The 18,647-nt window shown below is 40.8% G+C and overlaps 1 protein-coding gene across 2 annotated transcripts in view; it reads right to left on the reverse strand.

The window, feature by feature from the left end:
* slc4a3 (solute carrier family 4 member 3) overlaps positions 1-18,647 on the reverse strand; it is a 61,483-nt gene that overhangs the window by 22,990 nt on the left and 19,846 nt on the right. Inside the window, exons 5-7 of one of the 2 annotated variants that reach the window (XM_030080331.1) lie at positions 16,696-16,880; positions 14,766-14,992; positions 680-825 (exon numbers count right to left, since the gene is read on the reverse strand). In XM_030080331.1, the coding sequence (XP_029936191.1) occupies positions 680-825; positions 14,766-14,992; positions 16,696-16,880 (558 nt within the window). Of the gene's footprint in view, positions 1-679; positions 826-8,593; positions 9,518-14,765; positions 14,993-16,695; positions 16,881-18,647 lie in introns of those variants that run through there. The other variant, XM_030080330.1, reaches the window with a different exon arrangement.

Raw genomic sequence — 18,647 nt, forward strand, 5'->3', positions numbered from 1 at the left:
TGCTCGCCGGTCTCCGCTCCGCGACTGTCTCCTGGGCTCCGCTCCACCTGCGGCAGTAGACCTCCATGTCAGCTGTGTAAACTTTCATTACGCCTTCACGCAGCGCATTTTAAAGGCAAGGACAGGGGCTCATTTGATTGGTTACATGTGAATCGGCTGTGTCAAACCCTCTCCACGCCTTCTCTCCTCCTCTCCGCTGGTAGGAGGGATGGCGGAGTACTTGCGCCACCGAGAACGGCGTGCCAAACTTGGAAAATCCGCCTGGCCACACCCAGTTGGCGAAGCGCATCTGCGCTACGCCCCCGCCTCGCCTGGTCTGCGAAACTAGAGCCCTAGGACTTAAAAAGAGAAATGCCCCCATATTGATTACGACTTGGAATGGTTTGATAGATTAATGCTAACCTAACTGCAGCAAAAGTGGCAGAGATGATGAGACTAGATTAAAGAAATCTTAGTGATGTGACCATGACCACACAAAACAGAGGAAAGTTTTACAAAAAGTACATTCTAAAATATTAAAAATATAGTTTTGATTAACAGTGACATGAACATGACAGGAGGGAATATTATTGTAGTGTAAGTTGGTTCTATATGAAATTAACCCAACAGTCAGTCAGTCAGAAGAGACAACTGCATAATGATTTGTGTAAATGTGAATGTAAAAAGAAACACGTGTCACCTCATGAGTTTTCTTATCTGCTGCCCTCTTCTTCTTCTTCAGGCTAGATAGTGGTGTGGAACTGTTGCTGGTCCGGGACATCTGGCATCGGGACGACTTTTTCACCAGGTGGCGCCTCACCCCAGGGTTGTCTTCAAATCTATGACCTGAACAAATATAATCAGTCCATAATCAAAAGGTCAACATTGCTAAGCCTTTTCACGCAGACAACAAATTCATGTCATGACTAATTCTGGAACCAATGCACAAATCAAACAGACAAAATCTACACACAACAGTCACTTTCATTATTTGGATTCACAAATGCAAAGATGGCCTTCTTTCACCCAAAAAATCAAAATGCACAGTGCTACTGTTGACTGAATGCACTGTGCAAACAACAACATGAAATGTTGCTTTGAGGATTGTGAAGTGCACAATTTAAGCCTAATTTCTGAGAAAGGAGATGTGCTCTGCACTGGAAAATCATAAATCAGATTTAAATGTCTGTTTAAGTTCCCAGATGACAGAAAAAGGAACATTCAGTAATACCAGGCAAAAGCTCCATGTGTGAGGGAGAATTTGTTTCCGCCATGGGAAACAAACAAAGGTCATTATTTGAGGGAGTTGGTTTTGCCTCCAAACATTTGCAAGTTCAAAAGGAATAATTTAATTTGTTAGTCTTGAAGCCCACAAACCATATTTTATTAAATTTAGCATAATGACTTCTTATGAAAGAGTGGGGTGGGAGCTCCAAAGGAAAGGGCTAACCACCCATGTGGATGTTTTTCTAGAGTGCCAGAGGGCTTCTTGAAATGCATTATTTGGATGTAATGAATATACTGTATCTGGTAAATTCTAAATCATGCATTGCTGATTTACAGAGATAATATTGCAAGGTATATCGCTATGTGATAGGTATGCATGAATAAAACAAATAAAAAATATTGGGTACAGGAATTCACCAACTAAAATCAATAAGCTTAAGACTTAATTTCTAAGATATGGCTGCACCAACTCAAATGGCTTGTATTGGCCAACAGTTGGGAGAGAACTGCAACTAAATCTTTTCTCTATTAGGAGAGCTCAAAATGACAGATAATGTTTTTTTTTTTTTTATTTATTTATTTTTTTTTTATTTTAGCACCTCATAATGTCATTTGCTTTTCTTTCTCTCCCCGAGTCCAAATATTTGTGAGCCAGAATAGTCAGCCCAGTCAAAGCTCACGTCTCGTCCCTGACCCCTTGCTCAAGAGAACAAACTCTCCTCTGTCTGAGCTCCTCAGCCCATTATTTTGTCAAGAATGTCAGTGGTTAAATATCAGCATATGTCCACTGTGAAATATTTAATTACTACTAATCTTATAAGTTATTCTAAACCTTTGTTCACATTTGTGGAAAAATAGGGATCACCGCACTGAAAAGCACAATGGGGTTGTATTTTTCAGGAGACTGTTGAACATATATAATAGTATGAGCTTTTCCTCCATGTTTGAAATCATTTCTACAAAAATGCTAGGTGTACTCCAACTCCAGTGTACAATGTACTGTAATGTGAAGCCATTGGCTGCAAGGTGGGGAGGGAAAAGTTCAATTAGTTGAACTCTAAAAGCAGCATGATGTGTACTGCTCTTGGTATGTGACAGTGCATGACTCTGTCTCCATTCACTTGGTGACTGAGGTGCACACAAAGCCATTATTGTGTCTTATGTGAAAGGATATTTTTAAGTTTCTCTGATTTTCACTTCTTTTTTTTTTACCATCAACAAATAGAATTGCGAACAGAACGTTTTGTGACAGTGACAAACAATATTTGACCCATAAAATATCTTAACCCTAAGAATGTAGGTCCTACAGATAGTTTGTAACCACCATGTAAAAGCATGGAATCCATGGAGTCGTAGTTTTTGAATTTAGGCAGTGAATGAATTCCAAGTGATTTTGCATTTTGTACTTTCTGGCAGAGCACGGCCTCATTCACTGGTTGGCCTTCAGCAGGGAGGAGGTCGAAGATGTGTAGATGTGTAGACCAAGGTGTGTAGCGCAAGACACTACAGTTATTTGAGTGTTTAAGGTAACCAAAATGTTAAGGCATTTTAATACACAGTACATATTTCTTCCTAACAACCGGATTGATTTATTGCTTAAAATTCCTCGTTATTCATTTCATGTTACATCTTATGTAACTTACGTAACTGGCTAGGTACATATGAAACAGCATCAACTGCAATAAATGCTCTGAAATTCTGCTGTGTCATGCCATGCTCCGGGGACCAGAGGGATGCATAAAGCAAGATGAGTTAGCAAAGCTGTATTTCAGTTTGTGGAAAGTCTCAGGGGAAAAGCTTAAAAGGCCATCCTTGTATGTACTGCTCCAGTTGATTTGGATGAGCTGTTTTTTCTTACCACAGGGTAGACAAGGCAAGTAAAGTCTGAGAGGAAAAGATTTAAATTTGATCCTCGTCTCGTCTTGTATTTGACCGTGCCTCTGGCCTTCGATATCACTTTCCATTCCTTTCACATTCCATGCTTTCAATATACAAATCCTTCACTTAAAAGGCAAAATCAAGTCTAAGTAGATTTCACACATACTTTCTCATGGCATATTTGGTTTACAACTGGTGCCACATTTTTTTTTTCCAGAACAGTAAAGCACTGAGTATAGCACTTGAGTAAGAGCAGTAGCTTTCCATCGCTGCACACTACCAGGCTCCTTGAGTTCTTTATATAGGCTTTGTTCCAGATCAGTCATTCTCAAAGTGCGGCCTGTGGACCAATGGCAGCCCTAGGAAATGTTTATGGTGGTCTGCAATGAGTTAACCTCTTAAACTCTGCCAAGGTTGCCAGTGACCTTGGCCAGTATGATGTCTATCAGAGGATGTAGCAGGCAAAGAAATACATTGGTATAAAGTATGTCATGCTAGGCTGAAGGGCTAAATATTACTTCAAAAGTTAAATTTTGGCACTGGAAAAACTGGCACAGCCATTTTCAAAGGGGTCCCTCGACCTTTCACCTCAAGATATATGAAAGAAAATGGGTTCTATGGCTACCCACAAGTCTCCCATTGTAGTTTGCAGCAAAAAACATAGTGTTTTTTGTGATTTACATGACACAGTACTTTACTTGTAAGAATGGTAAAACTGTGCCCCCTCAGCTAAGCTGTCAAGTTGGGAATGGTTGCATGGCAAACGTGAAACAGATTTCATCTTCACTGCAGGTATGTTACACAGTTAGTGAGATGGAGGAGCCTGGGCCACTCCACAAAACAAACAAACAAAACAAAACAAAACAAAACAAAACAAACAAAAAAACAAATAAACAAAAAACAGTGAGAAGTCACTAAGGAGAAAAGGGAAGTTTCAGGAGTAATGGAGCTACACTTAATTACTTATGATATCAATCATAAAGTGCACAACAAGTTAACAGACGAGGAGCACACAACTAAGCTTGAACATTTTCAAAGAGGCTTAACTGCCCAGGAGTCATTTTTCAAAAATCTGTTTTAGCCTCATTAACAACAAATTGTGTTCATTTTACGCTACTGGCTGCAAACCATTTCCAAACCATAAACTGTACACATGCACCTTTGTGATGAAAACATCTACAAATAGTCACGTGGAATTTTTTTTCTTCTTCAGAAAACACATCACACATTTCTCACAGGATTTACAGTTGGCATGACCTTTGCCATTAAGGAAAAAGGTTTTTTTTGGAATTAATTGGTTCTATGTTCTTTCTTGGGCAGCCCTCAATCCAATGTCAGGTCCTTAAATTGGCCCTATTCTAGATTATATCTATTCCAGGAAGAACAAATCAACTTGACTACTCCAGTTTAAGATGGGATCTTGTTTTTGAAATGCTGATCTATGTGTATTGTAAACAAGAAATAAATGCCAAGAATGGTCCAATTGTCATTTGGCAATGTGTTTGAATGCCACATACAATGCTGTCCACATGGATCTCTATTGCTCTGTGCATGTTTGTTTGGCCTAGATGAGACACAAGGGCTCTCCAAATCTGATCCACAATCTAGCAATGTAAAATATAGATTTGTTTTATTCCAAACCAAGAGTCTTACCTAACTGGTTTTGACCTACAGTTACATCTTCTCTCCTGTAATATTCTCTTGCAAGTTGTTTCATTGTAGTTTATAATACTGAAAGCCCACAAACTATAGTTGATGTGATTTGGTATAATGAATAGGTACCGCTATTAGGAAGGACCTGACTATGATTTCTTGTGTAAAACAGACAGTGGAGTGCATCTGGCTTTGTAAGAACAGATTGAAATAACTCAGGGGAAAGGTTAAAAACATTATTTGGAATTTATATGTCATGCATTATTGACTTCAAGGACTTAAGTTTTGTATTTTTTGTTACTGTATCATACATGAAATGGATATTAGAAGATACATGCATGCAGGGCTCCAGACTAACTTTTCCACAGGTAGCACTGGTGCCACCTAGCTTTTCATTTAGTAGGACCAAAAGAAATTAGGTAGCACCATATTTTTCCATCGTAACGCAACCACGGGTACTGCGCTAGCCATTGTTGCTGACCTATCCAGGGTTTCCTCTAGGATTTTTTGAAACTGTAGGGGAGGGCTTCAGCGTCCCCCCCTCCTCCCCCCATATTTAACAATATGTTAATTTTTAAATGTAAATTACTTATCAAACACACCTAACAATTCCACTACCAATGAATGAGCAGTGGTATGCATGTGATAACATAGATTGAAAAATAAGCCAAAGTGATACCTCTTCTCTGAATAGACAAGCTAAGCCAGTGTGCTGCTGTTAGCCTGTGAAAATAGAGCGCAGTGGCACCTCTTCACTTTGTTACACAATCTATGTCAGTGCGCTGCTGTAGCTGGAAAGTTTCTCTGCCTTTTGGACTCGTACGGTGCCGGTTCAGGTGTTGTAATTTTTTCTTGGTGGTGCAGGTGCAGGTGAAACGACTGGAGGGGTTGTGCCACCCAGATTTGCTTCCCTCCATGTGATTTTCCCCAGACATACGTTCATATTCCACACAAAAACAGCATTTCATTCAAATGATGTATTATCATGTTATGAAGAGGCCAGTGACACAAGAATCTGACGTTGTCGCTTCCCTATTTTCAGACCCTCCAGCATGAACAGCCTCCTCTGACACATTCTTTTTCTTAAAATAATCAACGATAGACGCTTCATCTTCTTTGTTTAGTTTTTTTAGTGGGATCATCGGTGATCATTCAGTGAGTGCGCTGCGTGTGCGCGCGCGTGTACGTCTGTGCACATCACGCATTAAGACAGACAGGCAGGCAGAGACAGGGAGCGACAGAGAGGAGAGATAGGAGTCGCAGGGATGAGCCAAAAGTAGCCTAATATTTTTATTATCAACCACAACCATTACTGCACTAACATAGCCATGGGAGTGATGAGAGAAAAAAAAATGTTTTGTTTTTTTTCACTCGTCCTCCTGCAAGTAGTACCGGCGCGACCTAATTAAATTTTAACTCGCACCTTAAAAAAATTAGGTCATGTATGCGACCTAATAGGTCGCACGCTGGAGCCCTGCATGCATGAAACATATAATTTTCATAGACACATATGCTGATTTCCTACATGTCTATAATGTAGGAAATTGATCATATTTAAGAGCTTTCTGAAGCCTTTGAATGGGGCTGACTAATATAAATGGCACCAAGATGATCATAAAGTACATTATGGCATAATTTGCTTTTCTAATTTCCAAGTCAACCTGCCTCTAAACTGCTTACTCCTCTCTGAGAAAACATCAACACTACTCAAAAGCTGTCATACTAATTTGGCACTCTTCTGTGACTTCCAACCTCCCCAAGTATCACATTTACAAGTCTGATATATTGTAGTATCTGGCTTGATATAGTCAAACCAAGTCATCTGCCTCTATAGTTTTTAAATACCAAATTGAAAACCTCCTTTAAAAACCCTGTATTTGGAGTGCAGATAATACTGCATGCCTGAACCATCCCAGGCTGTCACGTACATCCTCCTAATGTACTGTACCCTGCCAGTGGGCCAATACACCTTATATAAAATCTGTGGTATCCAAAGGTATGACACTGGTTAGGGCCCCAACCTGAAGAACCATGATTGGTTTGTGAACAGAATAGATCTTTACTGTCCACCAATGTAGAAATTTAGGGCAGCACAGTGGTGCAGTGGTTAGCACTTTGCCTCACAGTACAAAAGCCCTGGGTTCGATTCCCAGCTGGCCAGCCAGGGTGGAGTTTGCATGTTTCTGCCAGGAGCTCTGTTTTCCTTCCACAGTCCAAAGACATGCAGGAGAGGTAAACTGGAAATACTAAGTTGCCCCTACGTCTGATTGTGCTTGTTTGTTTGTGTGCCCTGTGATGGACTTGCAACCTGGCTGCTGTGCTCCCCTGCGTTCCACCCAATGAGTGCTGGGATAAGCTCCAGCACCCCCTGCGATGCTTACGGATAAGTGGTTTGGAGAATGACAGAAGGTAGAAATGTATCTTCAGCTCACCAAACACACAAAGCTAGACAAGCAGTTAGTAAAACAAACACAAGCACAAGTTTACATTATACATTAAAAACAATTCATGTATGTGGCTTGCATGTCATTAGTCACTGTGTAAAGTTAACAATAAGCAGTATTGTGTGCCTTACAAGCTCTGTTTTCTCTTTAAATAGCTGAATAAGGTAGAAACTCTCCTTAAAAATATGAGACCTACTTTATGTACTCATTGCACTAGATTGGATGCATTGGAATTTAATTTCTTTAAAATAAAAGGTATTTCATAATGAGGCAGAGGTCAATCTGTCTCACTGTGTCAGTCAATTCATATAATTGATTTGCCAGTGGCGGTTCCCAGAACCATTCTGAAAGTCCATGGCTTCCCAGGACTAATGTATAGTGTTTCCAAATCCAAAAACAGAGATAAAAAAGCAAAAAACAGCCACTGTTTGTCAATGAGATGTCTTTCCGCTCTAGCTGTGGCTGGGACCTGCGCCAAAAAGGGGCCACTGGATCGATAGGGAAGCAAGCAACAGCAGCAGCAGAGTGCTGCATCAATTCACTCAATATTGTGCTCAACTTTGCTCTGTACGTAGCCATGAATGAGCCTTAGATTGCCACTAATTAAGCTAGCAGTGTGCCACACAATCAATGGAAACCAGTGAACTCCCAGTCATTGATCGTCCATCCAAAAATAGTGCATAGAGTTCTTCCCTGTTATGCTGCATGATGATTTATGTCAGTGGAAAAAGCTTTCAATGTGGATTCTGAGTTGAGTGTCAGTACATGAGAAGCTTGATGTCAATTTGAATTATATCTTATAATGACCTATTGTAAATAGTTCTGCACCATGTAAAACTTCACAAATAAAACAAAGTTGTCTATCAAGATTACTGGAAAATATTGATAGATTCTGAGAGAGAATCAAGTCTCTCATGAGTTTCATGAGTTTTTTTCTTGCCTGCTATGAGGGTTTAGGCTGGGTTTTTAACTTTTTTCCCCCCTATAAACTATGGACCTGTAAAGCCCATTGAGACTGTTACAATACTTAAGAGCTCTAAATATACTTGAGGTTGAAACTTGAATTTAATTACAGGCTCAAGAAATGTAACAGCTTCATAACTACAATGCTAAACTTGATCAGACAATGTACCTACAACAAACGTGTAGCGATTTTGATGCGGCTGCCTGGGCAGCTGCATGGCACAAATTCACTCAATTCTTTTGACAGGTTTTATGAAAGGAAAGACAGACTTTCAGTGAAAAACCTGTGCTGCAATTTAATATCCTGGTGATGAGAAAAGGACTGTTACATGGACTCATTACATCAACTCAATATGCTCTTCCGGTTGCATGATGACGCATATCAGTGCTGTCCAGCTTGCTAGTGCTCAAATATCACGTCTCTCCACAGAAAGAGCATGGCAACTTACGGACAGGTTCCAGCGGTGACCCCAGTTGAGTGTGAATTGACTCCAGCAAGTCATAATCATCAAAATCCAAAACAAACTCTTCAAAATCTTCAAAGCCTTCCACTGAGATGCGGTGCAACAGTTCATTCTGGTGCTGCTTTGGGGCGTCCGAACCATTCTGTTCACTGGGCTGACTTTTTGGTCCATGGTGGTCAGCGCAATGCTCCTTATCAGGAGTCCCATGTCCGTTCTCCTGTCCCCCTGTGTCTGTCATCTCCTCAGCCGATGCCTCCTCCTCTCCTCCTTTCTCCAACTGGACACACTGCTCATCCAGGGCTCCCAGCTGTTGAACACCGTTGCTCACCGAGGGTCAGTATTAAACAGAGTACGGGTCTTCGCAGGGACCACCTGCCAACGTCAGTTGTACTTCTTTTGTTGTGGAACAAAACCTATGAGCAACCTGAAAGCAAGCCCAGTATCAGTCTTTGATGGTCAAAGATGGTGAAAAGCCAAAGGCTGTGGTCAGTGGAGCAAATCTATGAATTGAACAAATTGTAGAAATTGAAGAAATAGTAGAGAACAAAAAACAAGCCCCTTAAAAAAATGTCAAGGAAATTGTAAGCCCAAAAATTCACGTTTCACGTTGCTAATAAAAATGGTAGGTTTGACAGACAATTCTCCAAGTACACAAAGAAAGAATTTATCCCTGAAATGCAACAAAAAGCGAAGTTGGAGCTGTACCCCCTGGCAGAAACTCCCTTGCTGGATCAACAATCAGAGTTAAAGGAACAGTAGCATCACTTTAGCTTTCACTCCCAAAGGAAATATTGGTAAGGGGTCTATTTTTTGAGATCCGCCTGTCAGATAAATGGAGGCTCCACCCCTTTCCATGATGTCCACGGCTCATTGATCTTGTAGCTTCAGGAAAAGGGTGGATCAGTGCAGAAGACTTGGTGCCTTTGGTTTTCTCTGACACCACTATCACTTTCCAACCTGGTGATGTGCAGAACACTAAAGGTCAGGTTCCAGCAGTTGAAGCCTCAATCGCAGACAAGAAAATCTGACAGGCTTTCCTCTGAGTTGAAAAATGACAGGGACACATTGAGAAATCTATGAATCCACACACTCATATACACACACAGATACTGAGAAGCACAGCCACAAATATAAAGAGACAGTATCTTCAGTATCTTCAAGACTGTGAAAACTGAACTGCCGAAAGTAGTGAAGTATCTCCCAAGCAGCAGCAGCAATGCTCTGCTCAGTCAGACGCGATGGTGCTGAATATCAGAGGGAGCTCCGATGTTCTCATCCCCATATCACCATGGAAACCATATTCTCCCTGTGGTGCTGTGGTCTGACTTGCCTACAACAGGTGTGCTAATTTGAGCTAAACAGGACCCTCCCTGACACGTCTGTATGTGTGCTAGTGTGTGTGTGTGTGTGTGTGTGTGTGTGTGTGTGTGTGTGTGTGTGTGTGTGTGTGTGAATGTGTGCTGAAGAGGGAGCACTGGCATTTATGCTGGCTACTAATATTTTTGAGTGTGTGATGAATGATGATGATGATGATCTCACAGTATTTTTCTTCAGAAGTAGAAATGCAATGTGCTAAATTTAAGACAGGAATGTGTTTTCTCTAGAAACAGGAACAGTGCTTCAATTGTTGGTTTTCTGAACAAAATGCTGGCTGCAAACCAGGATGCATTACTCAACAGAGAGCAAATTTCACATCTTTGTTTGGCTGAAAATTACACAGTATCTGCAAACCAAATCAACCAGTTTGACAATTATCTTGTCAAACATGATTCAAGATATATGATGCACAGTAGAGATCAATAATAATAAAATAATAAAGTTATGTTATCTGTTATGGACAGTGCCTCTATAAGAGATCCTCCACCAGCTACCAACTGTGGTGTTGCAAAAAGTGTGAGCTATCTTCAGTCAAAGTGCTACAAATCAATGTAGCCATTTGGCATAATGGGACTCAACATACTATTCATATTATATTAAAAAAAAAAATCAGCGAGTAAACAGATGAAGTATAGATTCCCAAGAGTGCAAAAGAGACAGCGTATGTGATATGCATGTTCTGTTTATGTCGGGCTTCAGTCACTACAAATTCGATAGCATGTTGTGAGTGAGTATGGGTGCCCTGTTTCTGTTTCCAGATGGTCCCTCAACAGTCGATGATTGCTCTGCTCTGTAAAAGCAGGAAAAGCCAGAGGCAGGGTCGCTGATGAAGGGGAATCGACTGCAGCCCCTGTGTTAATTAATGCCCCCGGATGCTGGGGTGGACACTTTCGCTTTGCCAAACATGACCCTTTTCTGCACCATCTCTCTTTCTCTCCCTCCGTTCCTCCCTCTCTCTTTCATTACATCTCTTGCTCTCTGTAATTTCAAAACATTACACTTTGATTACCTTTATGACTTTAATTTCTTTGCCTTCTCAATTTACCTTCTCAATTTTTCACCTTGTTTCCCTTTTTGTCCACCACCAACGATTAGAGAAGTGACTATGGATTGGTCTCTGCCCGCCACACACAATTTCTCAGCCTCTGCTGGCCTTTTTTGGACAAAATTTGGTTGAAGGGTGGATTACCACACTGGGGTCCAGCATTTTAAATACACCACTGATTGGTCCACCACAGCACGATCAGGGCCAACAAGGCCCTTGGTTTTGTGCTCAACATCTTGGACACTGCCGGATCAAATCTGATGATCCTTTGGGGAATTATGTGTTTTTACATTGATATCTAGCATTACAAAATGAAACTGACTGGCCCACCACAATGCCACAGTCCAAAAAGTCCCAAAGGTTCAAGCAACAATGTCTCAAATCAACAGAATGCTAATCCAGTTACACTCATGCTAACATGCTACAACACTTGACACAGAAAAAAAAAGTTGAAAGAAATCACTTCCCCTGACAGCTCAACAACCATGGTCTCTCCCCAGTAATAATACAAATCTGCCCAAACTTTCTAGGCACGCAGAGGGAGGGGCGAATGGATGCATGACTGCTGTGATTGAAACAGGGTTCACTTAAAAAAAAAAAAAAAAAAAAAAAAAAAAAACCCTGCGCAGTGTTTTAACTTAATGAACTACTAAATAAAATCCACTACAGCTAGAGAGGCACTGAGCTGCTTTATGATATTTGGATGTACAGCACATCAGCCTAGAGCTGGCTTGTGTGTATGTGTGTGTGTGACTTTTATCGTACTGCCTGGTGTGCGATCACACACTGCAGTTCCCTCAGGGTCTGCGTGGCCTACACAGTGCATACTGTTATTTCCCTAAGCACTGTGTAAAGCAAGCATTGTGCATGAATAAATGAATGAACACAGCAACATACCAACCAGCCAACAGCCCTACAGCACCCGGCTCTGAAAAAGTTGCCCCCATACACCTAATAATGCTCAATACAATCATTCATTGAGGGGTAAAACCAGTGTAATTTTATATTTTTCCCCTGACAATCAATGCCTACGAGGAGTCAAACCCACTGAGAAGCTGCTACTGATTGCTCTACTGCAGCTTTGTGTTACCTCCGGGAAGTCACAGACTCCCCATGCTACTAAAAGCACACTACAAACAGCTCACTGAGACAAAGAGCTGCCTTGATTAATGTAATACATCAGGTTGAACAACATGCGTATAGCAGTTTTCCTATCATTACTTTATTAGGTGGCGAAATATCTAGTTTAATAGGCAGTATTTTCACTTTTTTCAATTAGTGTACACTGTTACTCATTTCTGTCCGGTAACTGGTAAGCCAAGTTTACTTTTGGTATGTTCAACATAATATTTTTGGAGTGCTGCTATCCCATGGTTTTCAGGTCTTTCCTCTATAATAAAAAGATGTCACAAACAACACACATGGGCCTAAAACTTAGTAAAACTAGAAAGGTTGGTGTGCTCTGGGAGTCTAAAGGAAGACCAACAAGCTGTCAACTGAAGGGATTTAGATATTAATAAAACTATTATTTGCTTGACAATCCAAAAGTACTGATTTGTACTGCATAAATGCACAAACAGGTGGATGTAGGAAAAGTCATGGAGGGAGTGGAGATTTGAAACATTTTAATCGTAAAATTCAAAACATCTATCAGTTGATCGCTTGGGAGCCTTTGTAGTATTCTGGAGGAATACACAGTAGACAACTGTGTAGTACTTCTCACAGCCAACAGAGGGCACTAAACCACATCTTTCACCCTCATTGCAGAAAATATAGTGTCTAGTTTATTCAACTCAATCACTTTGCATTTTGGTTCCATGGTTGCTTTAATAATTGGTTCAGATGATTTGCAGTTATTATATTTGACCTCAACATATAACATGTATATATTCTGACATTCGGTGAGATTCGTTTTGTTGCACATTTTTATTAATATCACAAGCTATATGATTTATACATACAATTTATTCAAATCAGTGGGTACTTTTTGTCTCCAACAGTACAACAGTTGGGAAAACATCCAGCAAACAGCATCCAATTTGGGCATAGTCTCTATGGCAGGCAGTAATGCAGACGATGCCTTTTACATTTACTGTCTATTAAGAAATGAGATGCACAGAGCCAAGCGTTTGCAGGCATATTCATTTATATTCTGCAGCACAGTGCTAATGTAACTGAAGGACTGATAGATGATTTTCAGGTCTCATAAAATTTCCTGTGGCAGCACATTCTGCAATATAAAGCCACAGTAACTTTTCTCCAGCCCATATCTTCTCCCTTATTCTCCTCTATTTGTCTCGCTTACTCTTTCTTTCAATTTCTCTCTCAGACACTCAATTGCTCACTCACTTTCCCACAGCACCTGCCTCCATACTCCAGTACTGATGCCAGGCTCTGTCTATGCTACCCTAATGTAAAGAGTGGGACCTGAAATATGAATGTGAGGGAAAGTATTAGTACAAAGGTGCTTGTGTCTTTAAACTGCTAGAGAGATTCTATTCTCATCTATTTTCGTGACAGATTAGGGCAATCCTAATTACTTCTACTCTGAAGCCAAAACCTCCTATCTTTACCCTCAGGTAAAGAAATACTGACTCAGAAAAGTTAGTGGTATTAGCTAAGCATTAAAAGATAGCATAATTATCGGTGGTTAATCAACAGGAGACTCATGACTCTGACAATCACCAGTTAAAGCCATATTAAAAATTAAAGAAAAAAAAATACCTCATGAGAGCTTGGTGAAATCAATCACAGGTCTAAAAGTGGAGGGTGAAGTTTACTGTAGTAATCAAGTAGACCCAACATGCTTGATTTCCTGTATTGCTACACAGGCTTTGAAGTTACCTGAGCAATACCTGAGTGAGTTTTTGGTTGCTTGGATGTGGGTCAGTGCAGTAAAGTTTAGCAGCTGGATATGGTAGATTTGTTATTCCTCATTTAGCTTTCTGTGACAGCAGGGCCTATCTTGTCATTATTAGCCTACTCTTGTTCCTGTCATTCCTAGTTTCTACCTCAAAGCAACACAAGCACTGCTGTCAACTCAGTGATGTTACTAGATTTAGCAACTTTCATAACCCCCTGGGAATGTTTATTCTTTAAAATGTCTAGCTCGGCATACTCAGGATAAACGAAGAAACTCTTTTAACTCCACAGGGCACAAGAAAAGAGCACCCATCTTTTCCTGAGTTGACACCCTGAACATCATGTTGATGTACACAAGGCGATTTATTGTCATAAATGCTAAATAAACCTTGTTACAAAAGCACTGTTTGCAACCATTTTTCAAGATGGACAGTTTCACAATGCATTTGACTGTGTGAGGCTGAAAGAGGTCTCATTAGCACAGCCTCCTCACTAAGAGAGGAACAGTTTACCTTGGAAAATTAATGCTGGAACATTTAAGGCTGAATTATGCTTCAGCGTTGGAAGAGCGTACGGGGGTTGTGCTACTATGAGTTTGACAGTAGCTTGAGAAGACTTCGCTGATTAACTAGCCAGGACACTAATTTATCAGAGGCAACCAGTGTTGATAATCAGATGTGCCTAGGAAGCAAGCTGCAAAAATACAAGCTGTATCAGTGGCCAAATGATATGTTGCTCAAAAATGTGCAGAAATGAACCAGGTCTATGTTGTTCTTGTCTGTTTGGTGACACAACCAGCCCCTCACAGCCACTGTTAGCCAAGAGCTGTGGACCTCCACTATGGCTGCCAGCCCTCCATTGCATCTCCCTTACTTTTCATGTCATCCAGGTCAGCGCTGGCCAGCATCTGGGCCTCTGCCTCATCGGTGGGCACCTGCTGGTAGACGGCCGTCTCCAGAGCTGTCATGCTGCCGATGCAGATCCGCTCCCGTAAGTCGTAGCTGCTCCGCTGGGTCCCCGCCAGCCGATGGTGGACGGGCTTCCTACGGAACCAGCCGCGGGTTGTAGTTATGCTTGATGGATCCGACCCCTGGGGAACACTGATGAGGGGCACAGGTCGTTAACTCTCCTGTTACATTCAAATTTACTAACTGTTGTACTCTTGGAGTCAACTTGACCCCAACATTTTAAACCTCCAGAAAATTATTCAAATACAAATTTTTACTGAAGTTTGTGTGTCAGGTTTTTTGTTTGTCTAAAACAAATACTGTAATGTTTTCTACCGCTAAAACAGCCTGGGGCACACTGGCCCCTGTGAAACATTTCATTGTGTACTTTCAGTGTATGACTGCACAATATTGGCGTGTTCTACACACACAATATTGTCTTGAAGGTTTTAGGACATGCTGATGTCATTGAAAAATTACTAAATGAAAACTGTGTCACAGATTCCACCAGCGTTAAATCTGTCTCACTAAACAGAGAGCATGACTCTGCTGCTATGACAACCTGCTCTTGAGTTGTGCCTCTTGGTTGCAATGCTGTATTTTCACCAACAGAGGGCTTCACAACACAGCAACAGGCTTGGCTTGCCTCACCAAGCGTCTGAGTCATCCTTTGGCTGTGCTCACTCAAACACAGCATCATAACATTGTATGACACAGGCGTAATGGTGTTTCAACCCTACAAATACCATCAAATCTCCATGATTAAATCAATGAGTGCTTCCTCTGCATAAGCCATTAGAGGAGTCAAATACCTGGACCACCGTGCTGTCCCTGACCTCCCAGCAGCAAACTCAATGTATTATTCAAAGCATTGCAGAATAATTCATATTCTGATAGCTATGCATGTTGGTGAGCCAGATGAGTCATATAATATCTACGGTAGGATTCAGCTGATGCCACTATCGGACCATAACAGTCCAGAGGTTATTATGTTCTATGTATTGTAATGTTCACGTTCCCATTGTAAATAAACACTAGAGATATGGAATAGCAGCGTCAGTGGTGTTGAAATTAAATGGAAAAGTGTTGGGCGGTGGATATTCCGGTGTTTATGCCAAATCCATCCATAAGAAGAAGCTATTTGAGCAATAAAAAACACTAACAGCACCGCTGCCTTGTTTTTAAAATGTACTGCCCGTGTGCTTTGCTACTCAGAAAAGCACTGCGCTTGTTTTGTCGAAAGCCGTTTATAGATAAATGTCTTGACTTTGCTGTAATTATCTGGCAGAACAAGCTGAAAGGAGCATTGACTCTCTAGTAGAGTTCATTGTGTTAATTCTATCAATTTTATAGTTCATGAGTGGCAGACAGTGGGTTGTTTCCACATTTATAAACCATAACAAGTCTTTGAATATTACTCAAAATGTCCAGATATTAATCTTTTAGTATCTTGTGTTATTTCTCTCCCATAAGATCAAAGGAATATATTTGTCTTTTCTATGAATTGTGCAAGTTATACTTAAATTCGAAATAAAACAATAAGGAAAGTGTGACGTAACCAAAATGCAGTGGAAGAAACACCATTTTTGCACTACCCAAAAATATCCTGCAGGATCAAATGACTAACTGTAGCCTACACAATACTGATTATACCGATGGCTATACTGTATTACTGTATACCTCATTCATGAAATCTTTCTATGTGTTTTAATGAGGAATTGACTCGATATGGAATCATAGGGTGTGTCCCAGGACCTTCCTCTTGAAGATGAGGGATTTAAAAGCATTAAAGCTTTTAAAGGTGAAGGTACTTGCATGCATCAGCCATGAATCTGTAAGAAGCTGTGAGGACCTACCTGTTGCATGCTTCTACCTCTCCCTCCTCCTCGTGGTGTCCGATCGCAGCAGTCCCCCCATCATGCGTCTCCGCCTTCGTCAGAGTCACCGTGGCTTTCCCTGACACTGGGTGTTTTTCGTTTTCCGTGTGGAAGGTGGTGAGTGGAAGGGCTTCCCCCAAGTCCTCTTGGCTCCCCAAACTAAACTGAGAGGAAGAGGAAAATCAGGAAGAGGAGAGGAAGTTGGTAACATTGGCTACTGCATACCTAGGTTGCCAAAACGCTTCTCCGAAACAAATCAGCCGAACAACTTTGCATGGGATGACAGTTTTTTGGATAACCACTAATAATATTTGACAGTCACTCATGCCTGAGAGGTAGCAAGAATAACCACACAGTAAGCCACTAAGCAGCTCCACAAGTGGTGCTGAGTTAGGCTGCTGTTACGCGTCTTGCTCAAGGGCACCATATGAGAAGCTGGTACTGCAAGGATACCCATTAGTTGTTTATTTCCCCTGCCCAGATGTTCCCAGGCTTTGAATGGTGACTTTCTGGTCAAAGTCTGTTTCTCCAACCTTTAGGTTACCGCCAGCCCCAGGTCTGATTACCTAAATAAAATCCTTGGTGTTGTGGGAAAACCTTGAACCCAGGAACCCGGACTGGCATGAGATGACCTCATCAAAATATTCTAAATAATCTACTGACACACAAGCTTATTAGTAAATGTAATAAATATCCAGTTTACTTGGCATTCAGCAAGGAAATCCCCACATATTACTCAGATGAGAAGAAACAAAGAGATACTTCCAAGATTCTGAATTCCTTGAGGGCATTGCTGTGTCCATAAGTAGTGTATTTTTTTTCTATATTAGATAATGCTATTTCCCCAAAAGTAAAACAGTTGCTTTTTCAATACACACCTAAATATTGAGGTTCAGTCCCATGTTGGCCTGTCCTAAATTGGATATAACAGTCAGGCGACAAATCTTACTCAGTCAAGCTGGCTAAACTTTTTTTCTTTCTCTTTCTGTCTCTGTATTTTGTCTCCTTTTCACACACACACACACACACACACACTTTATGTCAACTTTGTTTGTTATTATCAGCATCACCTTACCGCCAAGGTAATCCTAAGCCAACATCTCACATAGCTAACACACTTTTTGTGGAGTGAAAGCAAAATATCTTCACAGCTCGGAAATGAATATCGCTACATGATTAATTCCCTCCGGTTTGTACATGAGCAAAGATATCTGATGTTAGAGATGGCCGCTAACTGCTGCTTTTCTAAACTGACCTGCTCACTAGCTAGTTAGCTAACTAACACAGCCAAAAACAACGGTTAGCTTAATGCTTTGGAGTCAGAAATAGGGCTAAAAACATGACCACTAATTGTGACTAAGTCTAAGAGACAATTAAAATGTACTTTTAGTAGAACATTACATTTCATTCATTCTGGTTTTCCCTTAAACTTCCCCTTGAGTAGCTTCAAATTTAGAAACAAAACAAAACAATGTCTTATAGCTTACATATTCTGTATCTGCTGTTTGCAGCACTTAATTGAAGCCACATGACACATATAATGACTGAAATACTACTAATGCTAATACTATTTCTAATAATACTACTGATATTAACATAGCCTACATTATTTGGCATAGCCAGTTCTCTACTAGACGTAACAGACCCTTTTCACAGCAGCCATTCTGACACGAGATAGCAGGGCAAGCACATGTGTTACTAATGACATTAATTAAGATTCAGTTCCACTCAGGTGCAACAGAGCCAGGGTCCTAGTGTTGATCATTTTGGCTCACTGGAAAGGCTCTAGCTCACTTATAAGTTTCAGTTTTTTTAGAGCTCCAAAATCACTGTTTACAGTATCAAAGAGAATCACAGGCCCAAAAGTTTACAGCAAACTAAACAGGACAGCACTCTTTGACTCCTTATAGCAGGCAGAGAAAACACCCTGA

Source organism: Myripristis murdjan, chromosome 21, assembly GCF_902150065.1.
Source record: "Myripristis murdjan chromosome 21, fMyrMur1.1, whole genome shotgun sequence".
Classification (NCBI taxonomy): Eukaryota; Metazoa; Chordata; class Actinopteri; order Holocentriformes; family Holocentridae; genus Myripristis; species Myripristis murdjan.